Consider the following 19745-nt stretch of genomic DNA (forward strand, 5'->3'; position numbering starts at 1 on the left):
GGATGCCTTGTTCTTTAGCCTTCATAGAACTATAGACAAGTGGAAACAAATGAAACAGATCTTCACCTCCCAGTCAGATGTGTTGCCAAACAGGAGCTATAACTACTTAGTGTAGTTTTACATTTTAATGAAGCATATTAATTTGTAAGTTTTTTTCTCACTTGATTCTCACCGTCCTATGAGGTATTTGCTTAGTCCCATTTTAATGATGAGAAACTGTGGCTCAGTTCAAATTGTCTAGGGCTACAAAACTCATCAACAGCAGAATCGGGACTTTGGCCGCCAGTTTTCAATTTTAAAAGTGCAGTGCCTCCCACCATAACACACTGTGCACAATTATCACCTCTCTGGAGGTCCACGCAATACCAGCCCTCAGAAAAGAGAGGCTCCTCCAAATGTATCCCTGACTGTCCATGCTCTCCCTCACTAGCTTGGAAACACATGGAAACCCTTGGCCTGACAAACCAGCCTCCAAAGTCTTGGTGTGGACTGAAGGCCTGACTCTCTGTCACTGATGGCCCAGTTTAGGGCTTCGTCCAGCACCGTCCAGTAGAAATATGTGAGCCACAAATGTAAGCCACATATGTAAAAGAAACAGGTGAAGTTACTTAAGAATACATTTTAGGGACTTCACTGGCAGTCTGGTGGGTTAAGACCCCACACTTCCAATGCATTGGGTTTGGGTTCAATCCCTAGTTGGGGAACAAAGATTCTACATGCCATGGGGTGCAGCCAAAAAAAAAATGCATTTTACTTAACCTCATATCTTCAAATTATTTCAATATGCAATCAGTTTAAAAATTAATGAGCTATATTACTTTTTTGTTATTGTCAAGTTTTTTGTTGTTGTTACTAAGTACCCATTTTACACTTTTAAGCAATCTCAAGCCAGATGCTAAAATTTTATCAGAGGTATCTGATGTGAATTGAGATTTCATAAAAATTTCCAGTTGAAACAGTAGATTGATATAGCTGAAGGTGTCTCACATATATGGAAAAGTTTTCTTATAGCTGAATTGAGTATCCGTTTTAAAATTTAATTAAAAAGAAGGAAAATTTAAAATTCAGTCCCTCCATTGCACAGGCCACATTTCAAATGCTCATAAGCTACATGTGGCGAGTGGCCATCACCCTGGACAGCACTGGTTAGGTGAGCGGCTAAGGCTGCCCCAGACTGGGCCCAGAAGCACTGGACTAGACAGGGGTCAGCAGCCTTTTCCCTAAAAGGCCAGATAGCAAATATTTTCACCTCTGCAAACCACATGGTGTCTGTTGAAACTACCCAAGTCTACTCTGATATCATGAGAGCAGCCACAGAGTGAATGAGTATGACTGTTCCAATAAAATTTTATTTTACAGAACAAGCCCCAGGCCACATAGTTTGCCCACTGCTGGACTAAAGCATTTGTTCTGCTGCTTCACCCATGCTGTGAGAGTCTAGAACACAGCTTGCTCTAGCCTCTAGTTTTCTGAGATGAGGTTGTTAAAACCTGGCTCCATTGTATCCCCTTTCCAGTGTGTAATTACAACTTTGGCATCACTTGGTGTGAAGACTGCAATGCACCGGAGTCCTGGGTGATGTTTCATCTTTGAGACACACTCTTCGGGGCGCTCCTTGTGCATAGGGAGGCAATTGCTTCACAGTGCTTTGAGGTCTGTGTATTGACAATGGAGAAAACTTGGGGTAAAAAAAGCCAATAAAAGCATTATGGGTGATGTGAATAATGTGTGAAACTCCCAGGAACACCAGGGTATACCACCCTCTATGCTCTCTCCACACAGCCAGAGAGAGGCAGGAATCATGCCCACTTCACAGGTGGAAACATATACAATAATCATGTTAAATCAGACGGACAGATATTTCTCCATGGTTATGATATTATGTGGCATGCATTCATTTTGATGTTAAAGGCAGAAGTAGTGATATCATCAGGGAATAAATCCATCCAGACTAGGTAATATTTATTGCAAAGCAATGGTCCCCAGCTTTCACATCATGATGTTTGAAAATGGTATCGGTACTAATGGAGAAGAGAAAGGGACAGGAAGGGAGGGATTAGAAGAAAGATAACACCCCATGGTTCTTTAGGGAGGGGGAAATACAGGAGTCTGGCCTTGCAGGGATCTCTGAAGCTCAGCAACTGGGGGAAGGGGCAGTTAAGTGAAAATCAGTCATAGTTTGGGGTTCTGTTGAACCTAACTCTTCAGGTCCAAAACTTTCTCCGGCAAGAATGATGTTCAGGTGGTGGTGGTGGTCATTTAATAATCCCTTAACATACTCAGGAGTTTTGACTTGGGGGTTACCTTTTCTAAAATCAGGGTTTGAGGCTGAACTGAATTAAGTATCTTGATCATGAGTGGTCACATTTGCAAAGTACAAGGTGATGAAACTCCTTGGTTTTTCCAGGCACATTATGCAACTCTGCCTTGCCTCAAGTTCTGCAGCTCTATTAAATGTTCAGTGCTGCGAGCAAGTGGGAAAGATCTGCATCCCCATGATGGGTTTTTTTTTTTTTTTTTTTTTTGACTACAGAGATAATTATTTGGGGTAGCTATTCTGATGATGGCTCACACAGAGGCTCAGCCCTGCAGCGCAGAGCTGTCTCTAATCGTGATTGCCTGTAATGATTACCCCAAACTCTGGAATTATAACAATAGATTTTACAAAGTTAGAGCATAATTACTCCGCCGTTCCGTATGTGAACACAGTTTAAACATCTTTGATCTTTTGAATGATATCAGACTTTTGTTCTTCATCTTCTGAAATAGTGAAGTTCAAAGGCAGTGGCTCCAAACCATCCCTCTTTGTTTTTCATAGTGAGGTCAGGTTTATTAAAGCAGTTCACCTGTTAGAGAAATAAGGGCTGAACTTGGGTGGAGAAGAAAGAGTACAGGCTTGTGGTGTTCAGATCCCAGTTCTGCCACCTGGAAGCCACATGGCAGGAGAAAGTCTCTAGCCTCTCAGAGACTCAGATCCCTTATCTGTAAACACCTACCTGGCTGAATCATTGTGAGTCTTAGAAATGAATATAAAGCACCTAATTGGTGCCTCACACCGATAGGCAGTCAGTGAAGCGTTTTCACCACCACCATCATTGTCATCACCTTCACCACCATCATCAATCCTGTTATTGATTCTCTGGCTTTAACATCTTCACAGTCCTTCTGAGTCTATGGATTTTGCAGCCTTCACTTTACATAAAAGTTAGTTTGAAGCTCGTGGTCTTCATCTAACTTAAGGATGAAGCTTTATGAGAAATTAGTGTTAAAGACGGAAAAGGCAATGGCACCCCATTCCAGTACTCTTGCCTGGAAAATCCCATGGACAGAGGAGCCTGGTAGGCTGCAGTCCATGGGGTTGCTGAGGGTTGGACATGACTGAGCGACTTCCCTTTCACTTTTCACTTCCATGCATTGGAGAAGGAAATGGCAACCCACTCCAGTGTTCTTGCCTGGAGAATTGCAGGGACGGGGGAGCCCGATGGGCTGCCGTCTGTGGGATCGCACAGAGTCGGACACGACTGAAGCGACTTAGCAGCAGCAGCAGTGTTAAAGAGGAAAGAAGAAACAGGCCCTCTAAAAATGGAACATTCTGGTCTTGGTTCCATCTGGTACTGAGCAAGTGAATGAATACCTTCCTCACCCTCTGCTGAAGTGGTTCTCAGCTTTTAGCTTGTGTTTGAGTAAGATCCCAAACTCCCTGTATGTCACAGTGCGAGTGTAACATGGGCTGGAATTGACCCAGGATTTAGCATTTTTAGGAGCATCTCTGGTGATTCTGAGATATGGTTCAAAGACTCTCTGTTTTGTCCTGTCCCCTCCAGTTGAGAAACTTTTGGATGTATGTGTCTTTGAGTGAATTTGTGTTTTAAAACCTCCACTTCTGGATGGCCCTTCTCAGATGGCCACAACAAGCAGAACAGTCCTGATTTGCTTGAGAGCAAAGAAAGCGACAGCTGCAGAGCCCTTGATCATCTCGGTGTCTGGGCTTGAGTGTCCCGCCACCCCCAGCACCGTCACCCACGTGACTGAATCCAGCGTCTGTCGGTCGCCCACAGGCTGACGCTATCTTAGTGAGCTAACTCTGGTGTCTGCCCTGCGATGGCTCATTCAGGAGCTGCTGGAATGATCAATGAGGCTGGGCAGCCAGGCCCTCCTCCGGCTGCTGGTGAATCAGCCTCTGGCTGCCTTGGCCCTTTGCTTTCAACACAGAGCAGGAAGCACTTGAGCTGAGCACAGCCAGGCTGACTCGAGTCTGGCTAATGGCTTTTCTGTGTCATGCATTGTCCTCGGTCCCATGCATTTCCATGCGTGAGTGGGTTGGAGCTCCTGGAGATGGTCCAGGAATAGATATCCCTTCTGCATCCCCGCCCCTGACCAAAGCCCTGGACAGCATTTTGGTTTAAGGGTATACGCTTCAGAAGTGGGGTCAACACTTTAAAAAAAACATTGAAGTTGTCAACTCAAGAAAAATTCGCAACCTAAAAGATGTGTTAAATTGTATTTGCGGCGCTTACTGAGAACTAGAGAGAGCTCTGAGAAGGGAGGAGCCAGGATATATAGGAGTTTTGGCTGGGGGAAAAAACACCACATAGTCAAACAGTAAAAAAAAAAAAAAAAAAAAAATACCATGTAGCAGTAAAAGATATGTTAATCACACACACACAAAAAAACCATACATCTCAAGGTAATGATTTTAGTGCTTTTTTTTTTTTTTTTCCATGAATGGGAAGGTTCATGAGTCTAGGTTCTCTGAAATGTTTCCTTAGGTATGCATCAGGGCCAGTGTCCAAAACACAGAATGTTACCTGTTTTTCTCCATCCTGAATTCTCCTCAGGGCTCAACACTGAGGCTTGTTGTGGGTTGGAGTCAAGAGGCTACAGTGGCTGATGGCATGATGGCAGACAAATAGTCTTTGTTTACTGTAATGGCAGCAACGTTCTCTTTCCACAAGGTGGAAATCAGATAACACAGAGTTAACCATTTTAAAGTCAATTCAGCAGCATCAAGTACATTCACCACGTTGTACGACCACCACCTCTAACCAGATCCAGACCTTTCATCACCCCAGATGGAAACCTCGTACTCACTGAATTGGTTGGCTCGGGCTGCCATAGCAAACACCACAGGATGGGTGGCTTAACCAACCAGCATTGTAAGGGCTGACAGTTGTGGATGGTGGAAATCAAAGACCAAGTGTCAATAGTCAGGGTTGGTTCCCTCTGGGAAGGCTGGGAGGGAAGGATCTCTTCTGGGTCAGTCCTTGGCTTGTAAATGGCCATCCTCCTGCATCACTTCACCACATCTTCTTCCCTGAGGGTCTCTATGTTCATCTTGCCCCTTGGGGGCTTCCTAGGTGGCACTAGTGGTAAAGAACCCATCTGCCAATGCAGGAAACGTAAGAGACCTGGGTTCAGTCCCTGGGTCAGGAAGATCCCCTGAAGGAGGAAATAACAGCCCACTCCAGTACTCTTTGCCTGGAGAATCCCATGGACAGCAGAGCCTGCCAGGCTACAGTCCATAGGGTCACAAAGGGTCAGACACGACCAAAGCAACTTAGCACGCACATAAGGAAACCAGCCCTGTTGGATTGGTGCCCATCCCAGTGACCTCATTTTAATTTGATTGCCTCTGTGAGGAGCCTGTCTCCAAATAAGGTCATATTCTGAAGTACTGGGACTTACATTTGACTTTTGGGAAACACTATTCAACTGGTTAACAGCCATGAAGCAGTATCAGTACTTCCTTCCTTTTTATGGCAGAGTAATATTCCTTTGAAAGTAAACATGTTTTCTTTGAACACCAAGTACAAAGCAACTTCTAGTGAAATCTCCATCCCCCGGGCAGCTGGGCATTGTGTCCTAGGCTTGTGTGCCTATCCACATAAGGTGGAGTGTTGATCTCACAGGTGTAACCTTTTTCTCACTGTCTTCCTCCTGGAAAGAGGGTTAGTTAGTCTTTATGAGCAAAGGAAAGAGGACTTACTAAGGGGAAGCCAAGACAAGCTTCTAATCCCAAAATGTGTTTAAAAATACATTTTATCTTTGATTTCCTTTCTCCTCTCACTCCCTTCATCCTCAGCACAGACATAGATACATTAAAAGCATTTTAAATGCACACCCTTCTGGGGAGGAGCGTGGCACAGGAAGCTCTGCCCTTTGAGAAGAGCCAGACTCTGACTGCTCTTTCCATTGTCATGGTGACTGGGCCTGGTCCCTTGGGCTGACCTCACACCAGAGTCTTTTCCATTCTCTTCACACTCCCCTCCCTGCACGTGCCTCAGAATAAAACAGGGACCTTCAGACATGTGAGTCCTCTCAGCTTTAGAACTGACTGCACTGTTGGTTTGTACATTTCACCTTGCCCCCTTAATTTAAAATCTATTTCTCTTATGCACATAGACAGGAGACCTGCATCCCTGCTGACCTTGGCTCTTTGGGGATAACCCAGAGCCATCATTAGCTAGCTGCAGACTCAGGTCCCTTGTCCCCATCCCATGGGCCTCGATGATGCTGACACTGTTGTTTCACACCGAATCTGCAAGAAGGACCACAGCAGGGTCTCATCACCCTGCCTTCTGATTCTGAGCAGACTTCATGCAAAAGTTGTTCTACTCCCTCCTTCGCCTCTCTCTCTCTTTCTCTTCTTTTCCCCTCCATTAAATTAGCTTTTGTCACTTCGGAAGTTCACTGGGTGAAGAGATGCATGCTGGCTCCAGGGTTTTCAGAGAGGCAAGAAAGAGACTGGAACAGCTCAAAACAGCAGACAACATGGAAAATATTCACATTACATGTTGTTCTATTTTATCACTTTCATATACGCACATGTGGCTCCAGGGCCCTCAGGCTAGAAGGCCACACACTGTTAGTGGAATTGGTTGAAAAGGATTTATACTGTATAGATTTTCTCCCTTGTGGACGAGCCTAATGGTGGGTTCACAGTTTCCACTCAAGGGGGAGTCTGGGCATCTGGATTTTTTTTTTTTAAGCTTCCAGGTCATTCTAATGTCCATCCAACTTTGAGAACCACTATTCTAGAGGACAGAGACCTCCAGAAGAGTTTTAACACTTTGAGAGAGGCAGCAAAAGAAACAGGTGACATCTAATCCTCTGTGCCCAGCAATGCAGTTAATTAGGCAGAAAGAATGGACAGAAATAACACACCCTTGTCTGTCTTGTGCCAAGCAAAATAGGAATTTAGCTCCACCTAACCCTGTAAGGCCAGTGTGAAAAGGGAGATTCCAGCGTGCCCACCTCCCTGCTACTAACTATGGTTGGTTGATTGGCTGCCAAACCTTGAAGACCGTCACTCCCCTGGTGAACATTCGCCAAGGTGATGCAAAATGTTCACAGGAACAAGCCATTTCTGCATTCTACTCACAATTAGTTCTCCTCCTTATTCCTGAGGAAAAGTAACATCAGGCCCACGTGCTTGCTTGCTTTTCTCAACAGAAAGTGCTGATGCCATGAGTTGCTTGCGGCACCGTCGTTGGGAGGGGTTGTCATTAAAAGTGAGTAGTGGGGCTGACCTGTCTGCATCGGTGTGTTTTGTAGTACAGAATCGGACAGCTGTACATGATCAGCAAGCACAGCCACGAACAGAGTGACCGAGGAGAAGGGGTGGAGGTCGTCCAGAATGAACCCTTCGAGGACCCTCACCATGGCAATGGACAGTTCACAGAGAAGCGAGTATATCTCAACAGGTAAGTCCTGGCAGCTGGTGCTCCACCTCCAGGCACCCTCCCTGTCCAGGAATCCCTCCCATCTGGCCTCATGGCACTCAGTAGAGGCTGTGACTGTCTGGGATGAAAAGGTGAGTTAGAAAGTCTTCATATCCACCCTCCAAAACCACCAGTCTAGTTGCTTCCCCCTGCATTCTGCAAAATAGTCCTCAAATGCATTTTCATCAGGAGAAGCTTTCCTCTTACCATTCGCAACCCTTCCACCACATGTTAGGATGAAATCAGATCTTAAGGATTAAAGGATTGTCTTCTCCCTTGGATCTGGGATTAGCAGAAGGAAAGAGGCAGCTTTGCCTGTAAGTTGTAGAGAAGTAAGTGCTGAAGATAGTCGTGTACCAATGGGGTCTTAACTCAGTAAGATCTCCACTTCCTGTTGGTGGAAGTGTCCCCAAAGGGAATTGACAAAACTAACAGTCACCTGTGACCAAAGTAAGATACAGTGTGTGGGTGGTTTCTATCTCTCAACCACTTGAGAAACTTTATAACTTTTCCTGCAGCAGAATTAGAAGTGGCCAGCTGTCTCAGTCATGTCTGTTTTCTCTATCAAAATATTCATATTTATCTTAATGGAGAGTAATAAACATGAGTAAGAGGGAAATTTGTTATTAATAGGATATCTGGACTTTCAGTAATAATTCCATTCTTCCAAGGTGAAGGATGTCATCTCTCCTTTGGAAGGGTAAAAATTCAAGGATGATCAACCAGCACTGATCAGGACTGCCATTTCTGTTTTGCAAAATACATTTTTTAATCTTTTCTGTTTTCTCATCACTAATGACATAATTGATTACTGGGGCTTGTCTGATCTTCTCCCTACCTTACACTCCCTTCTAGGTCATTTTCTTCCTTTTACTTTACTGGGTCAGAACATTTGTAGTCACATGCCATATGGGGTATATTTTCTTAAAACTAACAGTCTATGTTAGTGAACCAGTGTGTGACCATTCCGGTCTTTGCTATCCTCTCCGTGAATACTCTACTACCATCTATGGCCTCCCTGTTAGCCCATTTCTCATTATTCAGAAAGCACTACCAACATAATAGTTGGACTGTGTCCCCATTTTATCCACTGACATTTGTGAATATTTCTCCATTCTCAGTGCTTTGACCACAAACAGATGTTCCTGAGAGAGCCATATTTGGAGTCTCTCATTCTTGCATGACCTCCACCTTCCAACAGGCTGAAGGGGACTATTTCTTCTTGACGGGAGTGTTTGTGTTCTGTCAATAGAGTGTTTGGAAATCTCTCAGGTCAATATCCTGACACTGAAGGCCTTGGGCTGATTAACCAACACATTTTAATCAGCCCAAGGATGCAGTACCAGGGAATTCCTGAGTCATGATGAAATGCAAATGAGATCTATCCTGTTCACCTATTAGTAGCTGTGAGTTCCCAGGATTTGGAACCAGTTCAGCCTGCAATCAGCCGTTGATTTGCAGGAGTAGCTGAGCTCCAAGTCTAGTCTGAGGATGGCTTCCTTCACAGAGAGGTTTCTCAATATGCTGCTTTGACATTCTTAGTGCTAAGGGTGTAAATAAAATATTGAGCATCACTCACCTCTGTAGAGCAAAGAGAAGTGAGGAGAGTGCGAGAAAATAGATAGAAACCTACAGAAAATTCCATTTCTCACCAGACAATTGCATTTTCCCAAGTTATTGCCTGGGGAATGTTCCCTATGTATGAAATTTAAGAAATTAGAAAACTTTATAACTTTTCCTGAAACAGAACAAGAGGTGTCCAGCTGTCTCTGTCATGTGTGTTTTCTTTATCAAAATATATGACATTTATTTTAAAGGAGAATAATAACCATTAGTAGGAGGGAAACTTGTTATAAATAGAATATCTGGACTTCCAGTAATAATAACTAAAAAGATTAATATAGACCTTCCCCCTGCACCTCGTATGACAAACACAGGGTGAAATATAACCATATAAAACTGAATTCAAACCAAAGAAAGGGAAATCCTCAGATACTACAAATAAAGAGACTCTAACAGGAGTGGAAAGCAGATGAGCTAATGCTAGGGAAGCTTGCGGATGTCAGAACTGAGTGTGGGCCCTGCCATCCAGGGGTCGGGGGTGTAATGCTCATAGGGTTAGTTGCTTAGTCGTATCCAACTCTTTGTGACCCCATGGACTGTAGCCCACCAGGCTCCTCTGTCCATAGGATTTCCCAGGCAAGAATAGTAGAGTGGTAGCCATTCCCTTCTCTGGGGATCTTCCCGACCCAAGGATTCAACCCGGGTCTCCCACATTGCAGGCAGATCCTTTACCTCCCATAAAGGGACAGGAAGTGAGGCCTCAGTGCCTGTAAATGGGGCATTGTGATTAACAATCATGCAAAAGAAAAAAGTTTTTGACAAAGACTGAGAAAACTTACTACTCAGAGATGCACCCTGAAAGAACTACTAGGACTTCCCTGGTGGTCCAGTGGCTGAGTCTCTGCTCCCAGTGCAGGGGCTGCTGCTAAGTCACTTCAGTCGTGTCTGACTCTGTGTGACCCCATAGACGGCAGCCCACCAGGCTCCCTGGGATTCTCCAGGCAAGAACACTGGAGTGGGTTGCCATTTCCTTCTCCAATGCATGAAAGTGAAAAGTGAAAGTGAAGTTGCTCAGTCGTGTCCGACTCTTCACAACCCCATGGACTGCAGCCCACCAGGCTTCTCCGTCCATGGGACCCTCCAGGCAAGAGTACTGGAGTGGGGTGCCACCGCCTTCTCCCCCAGTGCAAGGGGCCTGGGTTCAATTTCTGGTCAGAAAACTAGATCCCACATGCTTCAATGAAGATCAAAGATTCTGCATACTGAAACCAAATAATTAAGTAATTGAAAGTACTACTGGACTTCCCTGGTGGTACAGTGGATAAAAATCAGCCTTCCAGTGCAGGGGACACAGGTTCAATCTCTGGTCCATGAAGATTCCACATGCTGTGGAGCAGCTAAGCCCGTGCACCACAGATACTGAGCCCACCTGTGCTCTAGAGCCAGCGAGTTGCAACTACTGAGCCCTCAAGCTGCAACTGGTGAGCTGGTGTGTCCTAGAGCCTGTGCTCTACAGCAGGAGAAGCCACTGCAATGGGAAGCCCATGCACCACAGTGAAGAGTAGCGCCTGCTTGCTACAACTGGAGAAAGCCTGAACGCAGCAGTGAAGACCCAGTGTAGCCACAAAAAGTACTAATGAAGGCTGTATTTTTAAGTAAAAGGAAGTTGAAACCAAGAAGAATGAGGAGGGAATCTAGAAGAGATAGTAAATATCTGGACAAATCTGAATAAGCATAGAATGTTGCAAATATATGAATAACGAGTAATTGGAAATATACGCATGGAATTTAAATAATTCAGATAACAATAACAGAAGATGTTCGGTTCAGTTCAGTTCAGTTGCTCAGTCGTGTCCGACTCTTTGCAACCCCATGGACTGCAGCATGCCAGGCCTCCCTGTCCATAACCAGCTCCTGGAGTTTACCCAAACTCATGTCCATTGAGTCGGTAGGCATAGTAAAAACGAAATGCTGTAAGTTGCTAATAATATCTAGAAAGAGGAAAGACATGCTTACTAATTTTAAAAATGTAAAGCAAATATGCCTATTCAAAATGTAAAAGTAACCTCTAAAAGAATAGTAAAATAATATGTTTTGGTCATGCACGGTTTTAGAAAGCATGATCAATCCAATAGAAGGCAGAAGAAGAACAAAGAGAAGTCTACAAAAACGTATGGTAAATAGAAAACATAAGTTGTGTTTGTCAGATGATAAATCAAAATATATCACTAATCACAATAATGTGTTAAATCCTAAACCTGAACCTAGCTCAACAAAGATATGGCAACACTAACAAAATCACAAGTGCCCTGAAGTTATAATGGGAGATTTTAACTTACTTCTTTAATAAACTGATAGAGCAAGTAGACAACTTACTAATAACAAGCATAAAGAAGATATAAACAACTGAATTACAAGCTTGACCTAGTGGATATTAATAGACCATGGAACCAACATGCCTTTCAAACACACATGAAAGTATATAAAAACTGAATACAAAGTAGGCCAGAAACCAGTCTCAAATACTAGAAAATTGATATCATGTAGGTGCTATTGGCTGATTTCAAAGCATGACAATAAGAAATTGCTAAAACAATAAGTGTATGACCTAAATCAAATCCCTTATGACTATACATTGGAAGTGAGAAATAGATTTAAGGGACTAGATCTGACAGACAGAGTGCCTGATGAACTATGGATAGAGGTTCATGACATTGTACAGGAGACAGCAATCAAGACCATCCCCAAGAAAAAGAAATGCAAAAAAGCAAAATGGCTGTCTGAGGAGGCCTTACAAATAGCTGTGAAAAGACGGGAAGCGAAAAGCAAAGGAGAAAAGGAAAGATATACCCATTTGAATGCACAGTTCTGAAGATTAGCAAGGAGAGATAAAAAAGCCTTCCTCAGTGATCAATGCAAAGAAATAGAGGAAAACAATAGAATGGGAAAGACTAGCAATCTCTTCAAGAAAATTAGAGATACCAAGGGAACGTTTCATGCAAAGATGGGCTCAGTGAAGGACAGAAATGGTAGGGACCTAACAGAGAAGCAGAAGATATTAAGAAGAGGTGGCAAGAATACACAGAAGAACTGTACAAAAAAGAGCTTCACGACCCAGATAATCACGATGGTGTGATCACTGACCTAGAGCCAGACATCCTGGAATGTGAAGTCAAGTGGGCCTTAGGAAGCATCACAACAAACAAAGCTAGTGGAGGTGACAGAATTCCAGCTGAGCTATTTCAAATCCTGAAAGATGATGCTGTGAAAGTACTGCACTCAATATGCCAGCATATGAGTGGAAAACTCAGCAGTGGCCACAGGACTGGAAAAGGTCAGTTTTCATTCCAATCCCAAAGAAAGGCGATGCCAAAGAATGCTCAAACTACCGCACAATTGCACTCATCTCACCAAGCCAGGCATCAGCAATACGTGAACTGTGAACTTCGAGATGTTCAAGCTGGTTTTAGAAATGGCAGAGGAACCAGAGATCAAATTCCCAAATCCAATGGATCATCAAAAGCAAGAGAATTCCAGAAAACATCTATTTCTGCTTTATTGACTATGCCAAAGCCTTTGACTGTGTGGATCACAATAAACTGGAAAATTCTGAAAGAGATGGGAATACCAGACCACCTGATCTGCCTGTTGAGAAACCTGTATGCAGGTCAGGAAGCAACAGTTAGAATTGGACATGGAACAATTTGTTCCAAATAGGTTCCAAATAGGAACTGGTTCCAAATAGGAAAAGGCTGTATATTGTCACCCTGATTATTTAACTTATATGCAGAGTACATCATGAGAAATGCTGGGCTGGAGGAAGCACAAGCTGGAATCAAGATTGCTGGGAGAAATATTAATAACCTCAGATATGCAGATGACACCACCCTTATGGCAGAAAGTGAAGAAGAATTGAAAAGCCTCTCGATGAAAGTGAAAGAGGAGAGTGAAAAAGTTGGCTTAAAGCTCAACATTAAGAAAACTAAGATCATGGCATCCTGTCCCATCACTTCATGGCAGATAGATGCGGAAACAGTGGCTGACTTTATTTTGGGGGGCTCCAAAATCACTGCAGATGGTGATTGCAGCCATGAAATTAAAAGATGCTTACTCCTTAGAAGGAAAGTTATGACCAACCTAGACAGCATATTAAAAAAACAGACATTACTTTGCCAACAAAGGTCCATCTAGTCAAAGCTATGGTTTTTCCAGTGGTCAGGTATGGATGTGAGAGTTGGACTGTGAAGAAAGCTGAGCGCCAAAGAATTGATGCTTTTGAACTATGGTGTTGGAAGAGACTCTTGAGAGTCCCTTGGACTGCAAGGAGATCCAACCAGTCCATCTTAAAGGAAATCAGTCCTGGGTGTTCATTGAAAGGACTGATGTTGAAGCTGAAACTCCACTACTTTGGCCACCTGATGCAAAGAGCTGACTCATTGGAAAAGACCCTGATGCTGGGAAAGATTGAGGGCAGGAGGAGAAGGAGACGACAGAGGATGAGATGATTGGATGGCATCATCAACTCAATGGACATGGGTTTGGGTGGACTCTGGGAGTTGGTGATGGACAGGGAGGCCTGGTGTGCTGCGGTTCATGGGGTCTCAAAGAGTCGGACACGACTGAGCGACTGAACTGAACTAAAAACAATAAGTGAACTCCCACAACATATAGAAATATAAACGTTTCTAAGCATTTAATGGGTTGAAAATGTCAGATAAGATACTTAATTTCCCAGCCACCTTTGCAGCTAGGGATGACATGTAACCTAGTTCAGCCAATGAGATGTGAGATTTTCCTCCATGATTAAAAAGGGTAAGATATTCAAGGTGTTTCTAAGAAAGGGGATGAGGAACACATGGTGATGGCTGAGAAGGCAACAAGTAGTGCCTACTACATGAATCTTGATAACAAAACTGAGCAATAACATTACAAAGAGAAACTTAACAGATCAATTTCAATTAAGAATGTAGACATGAAAATCCTACATGAAACTTTAGCTAATCAAATACTTCAGAGTATAGTACTCTTGCCTGGAAAATCCCATGGACAGAGGAACCTGGTAGGCTGCTGTCTATGGGGTCACATAGAGTCGGACAGGACTGAGCGACTTCACTTTCATTTTTCACTTTCATGCATTGGAGAAGGAAATGGCAACCCACTCCAGTGTTCTTGCCTAGAGAATCCCAGGGAGGGCAGAGCCTGGTGGGCTGCCATCTATGGGACAGAGTTGGACATGACTGAAGAGCCTTAGCAGCATAATAGTAATAATAATTCATGACTTGATCAGATTTTGTTCATTAATATTAATATGAGAATTTGACAAGATTGCTGGGTATAAAATTCATAATAGAAAAATCAATAGCACTATTACACAATGGGAGCAATAAGTGGAAAAAATAAGTTTTAAAAATTCCGTTTATAAGAGAAAAGGAAACTTAAGGTACCCAGTAAAAAAATCTACAGATACACAAAATCTTTTTGGAGAAAATATGAACAATTAACAGAGGACATTTTTTAAAAACCTGCACAAATGAGAGTATTCATGAATGGGACATGCTGCATTATAAAGTTCCAATCAATTTTCAGGTCCGTTATAAATTTAAAGTAGATCTAATTAAAATGCCAACAAGGTTGTTTTTAGATAGAATTTAAGGATATAATCCTAAAATTCCCAGTTACTATAGCTTTATAAATAGTCTTGATGTCTGGTAGGGTAAGTCTCTCCTACTTACTGAACTTTTCCAAAATTCTTCATATGAATCTTAGGATTAGAAACCCCAGTGATGTGAAGAATACTGGACGAAGCCAAGGACATTTAACCTGGAAAAGCTATATTAGGGCATATAATGGTGTGATCAGGTGGAAGAATAATTAGGCCCATGTATTCTGTGTGACCTCAAGAGGACCAATTAGACTAAGACCAGTGGGTGAGAATGCCAGGAGAAAGATTTAGGCTCAGTTTAAGGAAGAAATCTAAGTATTCAAGCCATCAGAAAACATAGTAGGGTGATTTATATAGTACATTGTGCTGTTGCTGGGAGTGTTTGAGCATAGTAGAATACTCACTTCTCAGGCAGTTTCAGACATCAAGTAGGCAGTTAAAATAGCGTTTCAGATCCTTTTGAATCCTAATTTTCTACGCTTGAAGTATGTTTCAGACATTACTCCAACTCTCCTCCAGCACACGTAAATGAGTAACCAACAAAGCACAGGAAAAAGTACTTTTAGCTCCTTTTGCACAAATCTAAGTAAGTCCGTTATTTTATCTCAGAACCAGGAAGATTATGGTTTAGTAACAAAAAAGAAAAAAATTGATGCTTGACATAACTATAAAATACTTATTTTCGTAATCATAAAAGTAAACTGTCTTCCCTGGTGGCTCAGACTGTAAAGAATCCATGTGCAATGGAGGAGAGCCAAGTTCAATCCCTGGGTCGGGAAGATCCCCTGGAGGAGGAAATGGCAACCCACTCCAGTATTCTTGCCTGGGAAATCCCATGGACAGAGGAACCTGGCGGGCTACAGTCCACAGGGTCTCAAAAAATAGGACATGACTGAGCAACGAACACTTTTCACTACTTTGTAGTTACGAACTAGAGTTAACCCACCTCAGGCTAACACATATCCTGCATGCAGAGATCTTGGGACTCTCATTATGGTGAGGCTGCTTTATAATTGTAATTCATTAATTGAATATTTATTGAAATTGACAATATGTAACAAATTGTTCTGGTATTAAGAATCTCTTAATAAGTAAGACATGGTCCTTGTATTCTGATCAAAGTAGGGCCTAGGTCAACTGATTTCATTATTTGTAAGTCCAGCTGTCCATCTTATGAGTGGTGTCAAGGAGGAAAAACTTTTCTTCCATCCACTTTTTGTTGTTCAGTCGCTCAGTCACGTCTTGACTCCTTGCGACCCCATGGACTGCAGCACACCAGGCTTCCGTGTTCTTTACCGTCTCCTGGAACTTGCTCAAACTCATGTCCATTGAGTTGGTGATGGACATTGAGTTGGTAATGTTTGGTGCCATCCAAACATCTCATCCACTGTCGTCCCCTTCTCCTCCTGCCTTCAGTCTTTCCCAGCATCAGGGTCTTTTCCAGTGAGTCAGTTCTTCGAATCAGGTGGCCAAAGTATTGGAGCTTCAGCTTCAGCATCAGTCCTTCCAATGAATATTAAGGGTTGATTTCTTTAGGATTGACTGGTTCAATTTCCTTGCAGTCCAAGGGACTCAAGAGTCTTTTCCAACACCACAGTTTGAAGGCATCAGTTCTTGGACGCTAAGCTTACTTTATGGTCCAACTCTCACATCCATACATGGCTATTGGAAAAACCATAGCTTTGACCAGACGAACCTTTGTCAGCAAAGTAATGTCTCTGCTTTTTAATACGCTGTCTAGGTCTGTCATAGCTTTTCTTCCAAGGAGCATGCGTCTTTTAATTTCGTGGCTGCAGTCACCATCCGCAGTGATTTTGGAGCCCGAGAAAATAAAATCTGTCACTGTTTGTATTGTTTCCCCATCTATATGCCCTGAAGTGATGAGAGCAGATGCCTTGATCTTAGTTTTTAAATGTTGAGTTTTAAGCCAACTTTTTCACTCTCCTATTTCACCTTCCTCAAAAGGCTTTTTATTTCCTCTTCATTTTCTGCCATAAGGGTGGTGTCATCTGCATATCTGATGTTATTGATATTTCTCCCAGCAATCTTGATTCCAGCTTTTGCTTCATCCAGCCTGGCATTTTGCTTGATGTACTCTGCATATAAGTTAAATAAACAGGGTGACAATACACAGCCTTGATGCACTCCTTTCCCAATTTTGAACCAATCTGTTGTTCCATGTCTGGTTCTAACTGATGCTTCTTGACCTGCATACAGATTTCTCAGGAGGCAGGTAAGGTGGTATGGTATTCCCATCTCTTTAAGAATTTGCCACAGTTTGTTGTGATCCACACAGTCAAAGGCTTTAGCATAGTCAATGAAGCAAAAGTAGATGTTTTTCTGGAATTCTCTTGCTTTTTCTATGATCCAGTGGATGTTGGCAATCTGATCTCTGGTTCCTCTGCCTTTTCTAAATCCAGGTTGTACATCTGGAGGTTCTCAGTTCACGTACTGTTGAAACGTAGCTTGTAGGATTTTGAGCATGACCTTGTTAGCACTTGAAATGAGTACAATTTTGCGGTAGTTTGAACATTCTTTGGCATTGGAATGAAAACTGACCTTTTCCAATCCTGTGGCCACTACTGAGTTTTCCACATTTGCTGGCATATTGTGCTAGGTCACTTCAGTTGTGTCCAACTGTGTGCAACCCCATGGACAGTAGCCCTCCAGGCCCCTCCATCCATGGGATTCTCCAGGCAAGAACACTGGAGTGGATTGCCCTTCCCTTCTACAGCACTTTAACAGCATCGTCTTTTATGATTTGAAATAGCTCAGCTGGAATTCCATCACCTCTGCTAGCTTTGTTCGTAGTGATGCTTCCTAAGGCCCACTTGACTTCCAGGATGCATTCCAGGATGTCTGACTCTCAGTGAGTGATCACACCATCATGATTATCTGAGTCATTAAGACCTTTTTTTGTGCAGTTCTTCTGTTTATTCTTGCCACCTCTTCTTAATATCTTCTGCTTCTGTTAGGTCCAAACTGTTTCTTTCTTTTATTGTGCCTATCTTTGCATGAAATGTTCCCTTGGTATCTCTAATTTTCTTGAAGAGATCTCTAGTCTTTCCCATTCTGTTGTTTTCCTCTATTTCTTTGCATTGTTCACTTAGAAAGGCTTTCTTATCTCTCCTTGGTATTCTTTGGAACTCTGCATTCAAATGGGAATTTCCTTTTCTCCTTGGCCTTTCGATTCTCTTTTCTCAGCTGTTTGTAATCCATTTCATATTGATGGTTCGGGTCCTGCAAATTAAACTGAAACTGATGGATTAACAGGAGAAAAGACACGTTTTTATCCATGTACATAGGCAAGAGCATCCAGAAAAATATGACTCAAAGGAGTGGTTAGAATTTGGGGCTTATATACCATTTTAATAGGGGAGGGAGAGAAAAGGGACTTATGGGAAAAGAAGTGTCTTGTATGAAAAATAAATGGGGCCTCAGGAGAACAGGAGAGAGAAGATAGGTTTGTGACAATGTCTGTTTAGGTGCTTTCTTGTCCTGTGCTTACTTCTTGTCTCTGGTGATAGGAGTCAATCTTCTCTGGTTGCAAAACTCCTGGAGAGGGGATTTATAACAGTTGAATTCTTTTGGGAGGCTCTGTTTTTATGAGGATAAGCAGAATTCAGAAAAAATGTCTTCCTGCAACTGTTGGATTCTCAAATGTCTTCAGCTCAAATAATGCTGATGTCACTGCAGCGTGTTGTGGACCCCCTCACTGACCACAGGTAAGTGGGTTCTAAAAGTTGGACTGGAAGTTACTAAGTTGTTCCGGTGCTCAGAAATATCAATGTCCTATGGACCTGAACTCATGATCTGGCAAAAGTAATAGATTCCCTTCTTTACATCAATGTGTATGGCAAGGCAAATCACATTCAGAAACTGCTTTATCGATTTATTACCCAGAGCAACTATCTGGAGCACTGGAAGTACTCAATGGCTGTGTCATCAGGGCCTCCTCCCCAGGTCTGTCTTGATCAGAAAGGACATTTCATGGAAGGATGTTAGTGGTCCACAGAATTATCTGGAAGCTTGAGATTGGATAGCTATCAGTTCAGGGCAGCTCCAAGAAGCCAAGAACAACAATGATGAACCATCTTCAGTGAAACTGACCTTTTCATTTTGCCATTACCATCATGGCTGCCGTGGGTAGGCCTGAGCTGTCCATTTTTTCTTTCTAGCCTTTGTTCTAAAATGCCAAACATAGGGAATAACTCTGGTGGTCTAGTGGTTAGGATTCTAGGCTTTCACTGCCATGGACCAGGTTCAATCCCTGGTTGGTGAACTGAGATCCCACAAGATGCACTGCTGCCGCTGCTAAGTCACTTCAGTCGTGTCTGACTCTGTGCGACCCCATAGACAGCAGCCCACCAGGCTCCCCCATCCCTGGGATTCTCCAGGCAAGAATACTGGAGTGGGGTGCCATTGCCTTCTCTGACAAGATGCACAGTATGGCCAAATAAAATAAAATTCCAGGCATAAACATCCCACTGAGTTCCCAGGTCAAGCCTGGCTGCTAGTGAGTGGGGAGAGGGACTTCCAGACTGTTTTCCAAAGTGACTGTACTATTTTATACTCCCTCCAGCAATGTATGAGGGTTCCAATTTCTCTGCATAATCACCAACACTTGTTATTGTCTGTCTTTTTGATTACAGCCATCCTAGTGGGTTTGAAGTGGTATCTTGTTTGGGTTTTGATTGGCATTTTCCTAATGACTAATGATATTGAGCATCTTTTCATGTGCTCATTAGCCATTTATATGTCTTCTTCGAAGACATGTCTATTGAAATCCTTTGCCCATT

General features: G+C 42.9%; 1 protein-coding gene across 1 annotated transcript in view; it reads left to right on the forward strand.

Annotated features, from left to right (window-relative positions):
* Positions 1-19745, forward strand: part of PITPNC1 (phosphatidylinositol transfer protein cytoplasmic 1) — a 274714-nt gene that overhangs the window by 125114 nt on the left and 129855 nt on the right. The window contains exon 2 of the mRNA XM_086356846.1: positions 7555-7703. Coding sequence (XP_086212972.1) covers positions 7555-7703 — 149 coding nt within the window. The remainder of the gene's footprint in view (positions 1-7554; positions 7704-19745) is intronic.

This window comes from Bos grunniens, chromosome 19 (genome assembly GCF_055505025.1).
Source record: "Bos grunniens cultivar Pamir isolate PY7600 chromosome 19, Bosgru_T2T1.0, whole genome shotgun sequence".
Taxonomy (NCBI): domain Eukaryota; kingdom Metazoa; phylum Chordata; class Mammalia; order Artiodactyla; family Bovidae; genus Bos; species Bos grunniens.